Source organism: Bos taurus, chromosome 5 (assembly GCF_002263795.3).
Source record: "Bos taurus isolate L1 Dominette 01449 registration number 42190680 breed Hereford chromosome 5, ARS-UCD2.0, whole genome shotgun sequence".
Classification (NCBI taxonomy): domain Eukaryota; kingdom Metazoa; phylum Chordata; class Mammalia; order Artiodactyla; family Bovidae; genus Bos; species Bos taurus.
The window spans coordinates 28,442,614-28,453,516 of record NC_037332.1 but is presented as its reverse complement, the minus strand read 5'-3'; the positions used below and the strand labels follow the sequence as shown (position 1 = coordinate 28,453,516).

The 10,903-nt window shown below is 49.9% G+C and overlaps 1 protein-coding gene across 5 annotated transcripts in view; it reads right to left on the bottom strand.

The window, feature by feature from the left end:
• Positions 1-34: 34 nt before the first annotated feature.
• Positions 35-10,903, bottom strand: part of GALNT6 (polypeptide N-acetylgalactosaminyltransferase 6) — a 41,911-nt gene continuing 31,042 nt past the window's right edge. For 4 of the 5 annotated variants that reach the window (XM_005206275.5, XM_010804951.3, XM_005206272.5 and 1 more), the window contains 6 exons: positions 9,146-9,263; positions 6,874-7,074; positions 6,206-6,337; positions 5,471-5,572; positions 3,358-3,510; positions 35-1,674 (listed from right to left, as the gene is read on the bottom strand). In XM_005206275.5, coding sequence (XP_005206332.1) covers positions 1,561-1,674; positions 3,358-3,510; positions 5,471-5,572; positions 6,206-6,337; positions 6,874-7,074; positions 9,146-9,263 — 820 coding nt within the window. In that variant the 3' untranslated portion in view covers positions 35-1,560. 5 annotated transcript variants of the gene reach the window in all.

Sequence of the window (10,903 nt, the reverse complement as noted above, 5' to 3'; positions counted from 1 at the left end):
GGACAAGCCAGAAGAAGAGGAACCCAATGCCAGCTTCCTTCACCCATGCCATAAAACCTTTATTTCCATTGGGATCTATGTGCCATTCTCTTCTCTTGCTGGGAAAGAACTTTCCCCTTTCCCCGCTGCTGGCCACTCTTCTTTCTCTTTGGCTGGGCTACCCCATGGGACCTAGACTTCCTGAGTGGGAAGGAGAGGCAGCTGTGGTCCCATGGCACCCTCATGTGGTGATCCCCAAGATGACAGCTCGCTACTCAAAGTAGGAATCCCTCCTGGAAGCAATGAGTCCTCTTTCAGGCAGCTGGGGTTCTCTACTTCAGGCAAAGCGGCCATGTATGGTGGGGTCCAACTTGCTTGGAGAAGAGCCGAGGTGCACAGCAGGCCTGCTCCACGTGGGGAGTTCACGCGAGAACAGCAGACCGGGCCAGTCACAAAGTCATGCTCCAGGCTACCCGTGAGCCCTGCTTCCTCAGACTTCCCAGGGATTCTGTTAGCCTTATCTGGGTCCTAGCCTCTGGGTTGCCATTACCTCCTTGTGTGGCCTAGGGCAAGTAACTTCTCTTATCTGGCTTTGGTTTCATAATATGAAAATGATAGGCTTGGATTAAAACAAGGATTTTTAAATTGTGCTTGCAGACCTTTGGAAAGTCAGGGTCTGGTGGGCACTGCCCTCATCCCGCCTTCATTTTCATCCATGGCTAATTTCTTTGGAACTACCTTATACGAGGAGCATTGAAAAAAAGGCTCTGGGACCTAAACCTGAGAAATCACCAGCTAGCTCCACAAGGTTTCTTTCAAAATGGACATCACAGGATTCCCAAATGTGGTCTCCCTCATGGTTACCTGGCTCCACTGTTCTAGGCTTTATGGAGACCAGTCAGCCAGAAAGGATCAGACTGGAGTGAAAAAAGAGTGGAGAGTTGATGGCTAGTTGCTTAGTGTTCTCATGGTGGGAGGAGCCTGGGTTCAAGGTTCACATTTGAACCTCAGTTTCAGCTCCAGCCACGCACCAGCTGTGGAATACAGACCAGCTCCTTTACTTCTCTCTGCCTCAGTTTTCTTGTCTATAAAATGGGCACGGTGATTCCTGTCTTTCTCACAGGACTGTTGTGTACCTGTCAAGCACTGTCAAGGTGCTTCAGGTAAAAACAGCAAGGAAGACTCAGACCTCCAATTCCTCTGATAGACTCTATAGTTCAGTGGAAGCTGCAGGTGTCCTAGATGACCAGGGATCCAGGATGTGGCTGCAGAGGTGCTTTCCTTGAGTTTGGCATTGCTGCCCCGGGTCCTTCCCCAGCTGCCTCCTTTGCTTTGAAGGTCTGTTTCTTGGACAGAAGGAAAGCTCTAGGCCCCGTCTTATGTGTTCTAATGGTCTTGTCCACCAATGTGGAGGAAAGAAAACAGGCCCAATGTTGTGGCAAGGAGTAGGAAGGTTCTGCCTTGACTTCCATTGGGTTTGAAATCCATCTTTAAGGCTGACAGGGAAGCTGCTGGTCAGGTTCCCCCAGATTCTGTTTCCTGAGAAGCTTGTGGGAACTCCCACAGGGGGCGATCCAGGGCCTAAATGAAGAGCCAGTGCTGGTGGGGATCACTGGGGTTGCAGGTGGCCATGACTGGCTTTTTGTCTTTGGATGTCAGGCAGGTACCAGATCCTGAGTTCCTGATGAGTTGATCCTAAAAGATGACACAGCAAAACAAAGGGTCAATTTAGGCCTCAGACTTCTGATAGTACTGCCAGGGGGAATGAGATGAGGACAGTGAACCAAAGGGAAGGGAAATCCAGAAAGGCACAGGGCAGGTACTTCCGCATTCCTTTCCTTGGATGCCAGATACTCTGATGAGATGCATTCCTGTGCTGGGTGCCAATTCCCCACCTCCAGCTTTAGCATGAATAACTGCAACACAGGAAGGCAGGACCATGGGCTAACTGAAAAATGCTTTCAGGACGAAATGAAAATGAAAACTGCCTCCAGACGGCCAATCTCAAAGACCTGGGCCACTGCGGTCTACCCGCACTTTCTGCCTTTGATCATATTCAGACTACTCCCTTCGCTGTAGCCCCAAGGTTAGGCTCCTCTTTTCCTAAGCCCAGGACTAGGGATTGGGGTGGAGTGGGTGTGGAGGCTCATCGGAGGCTGCTAGTTTGAGCCCGATCCTGTAGAAGTTACATCATTCATCCCGAGGCAGGGCAGTGTAATGGAAAGAACCAGTGCTTTTGAGTCAGACTTATCTAGATCCCACCACTTCATGGGAAATAGATGGGGAAACAGTGTCAGACTTTATTTTTTGGGGCTCCAAAATCACTGCAGATGGTGATTGCAGCCATGAAATTAAAAGACGCTTACTCCTTGGAAGGAAAGTTATGACCAAACTAGATAGCATATTGAAAAGCAGAGACATTACTTTGCCGACAAAGGTGCGTCTAGTCAAGGCTATGGTTTTTCCTGTGGTCATGTATGGATGTGAGAGTTGGACTGTGAAGAAGGCTGAGTGCCGAAGAATTGATGCTTTTGAACTGTGGTGTTGGAGAAGACTCTTGAGAGTCCCTTGGACTGCAAGGAGATCCAACCAGTCCATTCTGAAGGCCATCAGCCCTGGGATTTCTTTGGAAGGAATGATGCTAAAGCTGAAACTCCAGTACTTTGGCCACCTCATGCGAAGAGTTGACTCATTGGAAAAGACTCTGATGCTGGGAGGGATTGGGGGCAGGAGGAGAAGGGGACGACAGAGGATGAGATGGCTGGATGGCATCACTGACTCGATGGACGTGAGTCTCAGTGAACTCAGGGAGTTGGTGATGGACAGGGAGGCCTGGCGTGCTGCAATTCATGGGGTCGCAAAGAGTCGGGCACGACTGAGCGACTGATCTGATCTGATCTATCTAGGTCTGAACCCCAGGTCTACCATTTACTAGTGAAGGATCTTGGGCCAGACACAAACTTGCTGAGCTGCTTCTGGCCCATCTCTAGTCATGGGGACACCACCTACTTGGGAAGAGCCTTTGGAAGATTAACCAAACCAAAGTACGTGAGTGTACAGCCTTGTGCTTAGCACACAGAGGCCAGGCGGGAACCATGAGTGACTCTTCATCTACTGGAGTTCAGCCTAAAAATACTTGAACTATGAGCTGGCCTTAGATCATGACCCCACCACCATCTTTATATTAACCAGAATCAACCATCACCAAACATTACTTAAGTCCTGTGAACCCTGCCTGTGACCAAGCTTACATTCTCCATACTTTCTACATTGTCTGGATCCATCTCATAGTATCTCAGGAAGAAGATGCAGAAGGAAGGGAGGGGGCAGTTGTGGTCTCAGGTTCTTGATTCTGAGCTTTTGGGACAGCTGACTCACCTGGGTGAATTCCCATTCCTCATCCTTGGGCACTTGGCTATTCTTGCCGGTGAAGTGACAGCTCCTAAGGCCCAGAGTGCCAGCACTGGCATGTAGACACAGCTGCTTTGCGATGTTGTGGCGAAGGTCTCTCTGGGTTGTGTACTCAAAGTACTAGAACACAAGGCAAGAGAAGGTTCTGAGGGACAGGTGGAGAGTTTGCCCGCCACCTCCCAAAGCCAACAGCCCAGAGATACCAATCACAGATGGCCTCTTGGGGAGGAAGTGAGTGGGTGCCAAGATTTCAGTAATTCATGTGCCACCGTATCTGGGTTATACTGGAATAATAGATAATAGTTACTAAATATTTTTTCTTTAGGTAAAAATTTAACTTAGGGAATTCCCTGGCAGTCCAGGGAACTTCCACTGCAGTGGGTATGGGTTCGATCCCTGGTCAGAGAACTAAGATCTTGCAAGCTGCAAGGCTCGACCAAAAAAAAAAAAAGTGAAAAAAATGAACTTTGCCTCATTTAAAGCGTTATCTGTGAAATCATGTGTTTGATATGCTGCTTCTTTTTTTGTTACTAGATTCAGTTCAGTTCAGTCACTCAGTTGTGTCTGACTCTTTGCAACCCCATGAATCACAGCACGCCAGGCCTCCCTGTCCATCACCAACTCCCGGAGTTCACTCAGACTCACGTCCATCGAGTCAGTGATGCCATCCAGCCATCTCATCCTCTGTCGTCCCCTTCTCCTCCTGCCCCCAATCTTTCCCAGCATCAGGGTCTTTTCAAATAAGTCATCTCTTCGCATCAGGTAGCCAAAGTATTGGAGTTTCAGCTTCAACATCAGTCCTTCCAATGAACACCCAGGACTGATCTCCTTTAGGATGGACTGGTTGGATCTCCTTGCAGTCCAAGGGACTCTCAAGAGTCTTCTCCAACACCACAGTTCGAAAGGATCAATTCTTCGGTGCTCAGCTTTCTTAATAGAAAAAATGCTCACCAGTATACCACCTAAAATCACGGTGCAGGCCAGCGGTACAGGAAATGGCTTCAGAATGACTCTGTCTTCACTTGCACACGTTGGCATCCTATTCAGTGTCCCCTGCCACTTTTTCCTTCCTTCAGCTCTGCTTCAAGTGCATCTTACTTATCAAATACTGGGCCTTCAGGGTAGATTGAGGAACTGGGGCCAGGGAGGTTACTAGTTATTCCTCAGGAAAGAGCTGGACATTGTAGCCTGGGGAAAATGGGCCCTTACAGTGGGTGCAGGTAACTGTGAGGTGTCAGTAGGGAGTTGTTTTGGGGTCACTGATGGGTGGTAGGATCAGAGTGGTAGCTTCCAGGCCGGGGACGCATTGAAGATAGTTGAATGTAAGGGCTTCCCTGGTGGTCCAGTGATTAAGAATACACTTTGCAATGCAGGGGACACCGGTTCGATCTTTGATCTGGAAATATCCCACATGCCTTGGGACACTAAGCCCCTGTGCTGCAGCTCCTGAGCCTACATTCTAGAGCCTCTGAGTCACAATTATGGAGCCCAGGTGTCACAACTATTGAAGCCTGAGCACCCTAGAGCCTGTGCTCTGCAGTAAGAGAAGTCACTGAAATGAGAAGCCCAAGTACTGTAACTAGAGAAAAACTGTGCAGCAATGAAGACCCAGATCAGCCAAAAATAAATAAATTTCAAAAGTCAAGTCAAAAGTTCATCACTTAAAAAATATAATAAATGGGCCTCCTGGAAATAGCAAAAAAAGAAAAAAAAAGTTGAGTGTAGGTGAGGGAACGGGCTCAAAAAATTTTCACGGTCACCCTAAAACATCACTCAGCAGCTCACATCCTCCAGCACGCTTCCTGTGATAAACAATCCTCCCCGCCAGCCCCTCTCTACCAGCCAGCACTGCCGCTCACTCCTCTCTGGATGCCCTTGATGCACACTTAGGACCTTATCTGTTTGTATCATGTGTTTCCCCTCAGACTGGGGGCTTCCTGAGGGCAGGACTAGTATTCCCTCCTCTTTCTGGATCTCTTGTGCCCTAGTCCTCAGGAAAGAGTACTCTGTGTGGAGAAAGGGGGTGTGTGCAGAGAGGAGGTGCCTGGGAGACAGGCCAGTCAGGGGCTGGGCTGTGTACCTGGTTGCCACCGAGGCCATGGCAGGTGTACAGGATGAGGGGCTTTCCCCCGTTGTTGTTCTCTCCCACATCCAGACAGTGATCCACGCCGAGGTTCTTGAGCTGCAGGATGGTGAACAGAGAGGGAGCCCAGGGGAACACAGTGAGGGGGTTTTTTGGTTTGTGGTGTAGGGTCCATCTGGAATAAATCTGCATGGCTGCATTCCCCCTCTCTGACCTTCCTCCCCCACTTATTAACCCAGATGCCTAGAGTGAATAGCAAATGAGGTGCAGAACCCAGGGGCTGGGCAAGGGCAGGGTGGGCAACCAGTCAGGTCTCTGGGAGAAGCCCTCAGCCTGTAGGAATGTCCTTCTGAGCAGTGGTTCTCCAAGTGTGATTCCGCCCCCCCCCCCCGCCACCCCCCCCCCCCGACCTTCAGCATCGCCTGAGGGCTGGTTAGAAATGCAAATTGTCAGGCCCCATCCCAGTCCTCCTGAATCGACAGGCGGTGTCTTAACAAGCCTTTCTGGTGACTGATGCGAGTGGGTGAGAACCACTGCTAACAGGTGGTTTCCTCCTTATGAAGTTTTCAGCTAGCTCTAGAAGACCGAGCGGCCTCCAGGTCCCCCTCCTGGATAAACGAGTGTGGAGAGTAAAAATCAATTGTTTCTCATCCAGCTATGGGCTCAGTGGTCCTGAAAATTCTCCCGGGGCTTCTGGGATGATGGGTAGGCATATTTGTTCTCAAGACTCACAGCTCCAAAGAAGGTGGGCTTCAGGTCAGGGACAAACATCTCCGGGTAAACGTTGTCCAGGAACCAGGAAAAGTTGTGACAGTTTAGTCGCTCCCTCAGCTGCAGTCGTTCCGAAATGTCGCCAAAGGATTTCTGTCAATTAAGGCAGCCCCCAAAAGGTCAGTTTCACTAGTCTTGGCCTTCCTGCATGGGCAGATGTAGCCTAGGGGTTCTGGGACTACTTTCTCCCAGAATGCGTCTCATGCTCATTCCCAGTCAGTTGGGGTCCCTGGCTCAGCTCCACATCTAATCCCAAACCCCTTGCCTTGGCTTTGGGATCCCCACCCATAGCACTCCCCATCTCCTGTGAACTCTCAGTTTTCCTCCAGTCTTCAATTCCTAGTTTCTCAGAGCAAAGTCATTCTTCCAATAAGAGGTTCTTCTTCCAAATCTCGTCTCCCTCCCCTTCTAAAAGATGCTAGGGCTCTCCAGGCAGGGACAACAAAGCCTGCCCTTCCTCATTCTCTAGCCTCCAAAATAGAGCCTGGGCTCTAGCTCCCAAGGCCTGAGGGGTAAAGGCACCAGGTGGAGGAGCTGAGTGGGCCTCCATCATCATGAAGCCCTGGATCAGGGTCTGCAATTATGCCCTTCTCTTCATCTGAACATCTCCTGAGCATCCCCCCTCTCACCTCTCGGGCCATCTGTGCTGCCTGCAGATTTCTCCTGTAGAAAATCTCCTTGTAGCCATCCATCCAGACCTCAGCCAGGCGCACTTGGTTGCGAGCAATGACATTGATGCCCTTGGGGAAGGTGTGGGGGCTCTTGGTACGGAACACGTGTCCGACCACAGAGCAGGGGATAATCTCTAGCTGGCCGCCGCACTGCCACACCTGCCGTAAGATGAGACGGGATGGGGTTTTCAGCAGGTGGGTGGGACAACCTACCCCAAGCAACTCTGTTCCATTCCCAGGGTGCCAGACCCCAGGTCCACGAAATCAGGGAAATGCCCCTCTCTCCCCCTGGAAAAAAAGACACTGACTAGGCTTCATCACTGGAGAAGGCAATGACACCCTACTCCAGTACTCTTGCCTGGAAAATCCCATGGACGGAGGAGCCTGGTGGGCTGCAGTCCATGGGGTCGCTAAGAGTCGGACACGACTAAGCGACTTCACTTTCACTTTTCTCTTTCATGCATTGGAGAAGGAAATGGCAACCCACTCCAGTGTTCTTGCCTGGAGAATCCCAGGGACGGAGGAGCCTGGTGGGCTGCCATCTATGAGGTCGCACAGAGTCAGACATGACTGAAGCGACTTAGCAGCAGCAGCAGCAGGCTTCATCACAGGCCATAACTACACAATCCCTGGCTCTCTGATGTGGTTCACTTTTGATTTAAGCAAGTGGAAATCTGCAGGGTCCTGAGGGTTACCAGGGCCCCCTTTGGAGAAGAGACAGATGGCCAAGTTTACATCCATCTACCTGCTCTGAGCTCTGGCGCCACCTGGCTTTTTGACCCAGAAAGGTGATTTCATCAGCTTACTCGAGTGTTACTGGAAACTCAGGAACTCAAGCTCCTTCAAATGGAGATGGACTTGTGACCCAATCAAAGCATCAATGCACTGATCAAAAGCCACCATCAGGTGGTTTATGGCAATCACCTGACCTTTAGTACAGTAGCCTCCTTACAGAAAGACTGAACAGAGGTCAGAGGCTCATGAACTAGCCCAGAATCAGGACCCTGGGAATTATGGTGCTAAGCTGGTGACCGTTCTCTGTCAAAGGGCTGGTTTAGGACACCCCTTCCGCTTGCATCTTCTCTTTTTTTAGGTTTTAGATTGGGAGGTATGTTGTTATTAATTTTATTTATTATTTATTTATTTATTTAATTGGAGGCTAATTACTTTACAATATTGTAGTGGTTTTGCCATACATTGACATGAATCAGCCACAGGTGTACATGTGTTCCCCATCCTGAACCCCCCTCCCACCTCCCTCCCCATCCCATCCCTCAGGGTCATCCCAGTGCACCAGCCCTGAGCACCCTGTCTCATGCATCGAACCTGGACTGGCGATCTGTTTCACATATGATAATATACATGTTTCAGTGCTATTCATACAGCAGCAACAGAAATGCATAATCATAGCCATAGTAACAGCAATGATGTCAATGAAGTGCTTATACATGCCAGGCATTGTGATAAGTGACTTCACTGTTGTTACTCAGTCCCTCAGTTGTGCCCGACTCTCTGCAACCCCATGGACTGCAGCACACCCGGCTTCCCTGTCCTTCACTAGCTCCCATAGTTTGCTCAAACTCATGTCCATTGAGTCGAAGATGCCATCCAAATGACTTCATAAGCAAGCTCATTTCCTTGTTAATTACTTTCCCCTGGTCGGAGATTTGTGTCGATTTCACCACAAGGAAGCCTTTCTTGCTAACCTAATCCTGATTTGCTTTATTCCTGGAATCTCTCAGAGTTCTGGGGTCCACCAGAATTGGGGCCATCATCTTCTCTTACAGTTATGAAGAGCATGCTGAGCGTAGGGGAGGTAACTCCAAAGGCTACCAAGGCATGTGTCCTCTGACCTGGAAAGTGGAGCCTGGTTTTCCAGAAAAAGGATAGTGACTGCTTACTGACCTGTCCCACCTTCACCCTAATTCTGTTCCCACAGACATCACGAAAGATGTCACTGGTCCCCAGATGTCCGGTCCCTGTTACCCAGCTATCCCTTCCCTCTGCGGGGTTCTGCCCAGTCATCTCTTCCCATATGTCCAATTTGAGTCCCATGGCCCTGGACGGGGGGTGTGGGGGCAGAGGAAAGGTGGAGTCATGACGGGGAAGAGCCACCCTTCTAAGTTTAGCTCCAGATATGCCAACCCTGCTGCTGCCTAAGAGACAGGGTCTCAGGTCATCCGTGCCCCGGGACATTGTGGTTCCCCCACGAAGCCCTCTTCGCTCTCACCCGGAAGGACATTTCCACGTTCTCCCCTCCCCAGATCTCCATCTGGTTATCATAGGTACCGATGTGCTCAAAGTAGGACTTGGAGATGGAGAAGAGGCCACCAGCAAACGTCGGGGATCTGGAGAGACAGAGGGAAAAGCATGTGCATCTTCTGGGGGGAAGGGGGCCGGAGCCCAGCCTGGAAAGGGGCGGACTCACCGCAGATGCTTCTAAGACTCCCTCCCTCCTCCTTTCTTCTTGTCTGGGATGTGCAGCCACTAACTCATTCACTTAGCAAATGTTTATTGAGCTTTTATTCTTTGCCTTCTAGGACCGGGTCCAAGAGAGATGTAAAGATCACGATTGTCTTCTGAAAGGTACTCATGGACTTCCCTGGAGGTCCAGTGGTTAAGAATCCGCCTTGCAATGTAGGGGACATGGGTTCGATCCCTGGTCTAGGAAGATTCTATAGGCCTTGGAGAGCTGGTGTACCTAGAGCCGGTTGTTTGCAACAAGACAAGCCACCACAATGAGAAGCCCGCGTGCAACAGTGAAGACTCAGCACAGCCAACAGTAAGTAAGTAAATAAATAATAATAAAAGGCACTTATTTACTCATTCAACTGGATATATTACACACGGGCTGCCTGGGGTTGTGCTATGTATTAGTCATACAGAGTAAAGAGACAGATCAGTAGAGAGACAGGGTAGTTGCTGAGAGAAAAGTCACCATCTTTTGCTTTCTGGCAGCAAAGTTCATAAAGCACAATAGATACTCAGTCATCAGAAGCTCTGTGAAAATGGTTTTGGACATAGGTGCTCCCGGAAACAGGGTAGGAAGTGAGGTGAAATTAAACTCAATTTGGACTAAAGGGGGCATTTGGAGATTACAAAAAGATTTTCTGGCTTTTGGACAAAGGCAGGGAGACACAGACCCACATTTAGATAAACTGACAAAACATCAAGAACTTAGATACCACGTTGCTCACAACAGGGGCTGAGCTAAGGACTGAAGGCAGGGGTGGGAGCTGGGGAGACAGGAGTGCACACATATCAGTCACAGTTGGTCTCTGTGCCAGGCCAGGCTGGCTTGGATGGGGCTTTGCTGCTCTCAGTGGGCGGCTCCATGTGGCACAGCCAAGCAGAAACCTCTGTAAGCCCAGGACCTGTCAAGGTGTTTCAGACACAGCAGGGCCTCAATCAGTATTCACTGGCTGACTAGTCAAGGCAACCACACAGGAGCCTGAAGTGGGTGTTACCCTACCGCTGTTCTCGTTGCCCTGAGGTTGGCTTATGTAGCCACCTTCTGGAAGGAATTTCGGTTGGGAAACCTTCAAGCTCAGGCAGGCTTTTTGTTCCTGGCTTTGGCTTCTCCTAGGGGGTTCTAAGCCAGCCCAAAAAAGGCTCAGAGAGTCCTGGACCCTAGATGAGCATTTTGGAACTAACTGGCTGTTTCTTGAGGGTCTCCTGGACCTAAGCCCGTCTCTTGGCTTTTTTCTTTTTAGTATTTATTTACTTATTTAGGCTGCACCAGGTCTTACTTGCGGCACTCAGGATCTTTAGTGTGGCAAAGGGGAACTAGGTCCCTGACCAGGGATCAAACCCAGATCCCTGCACTGGGAGCTCAGAATCTTAACCACTGGACCACCAGGGAAGTCCCTGTCTCTTGGTTTTGGGAGGTCCCTCTGACTAAGAAGTCACTGACAAATTATCTCTGAGGATAAACTACACGGGGAGTGTCACTACAGACCCACAACCAATAGGCAACCTCTGGAAACTC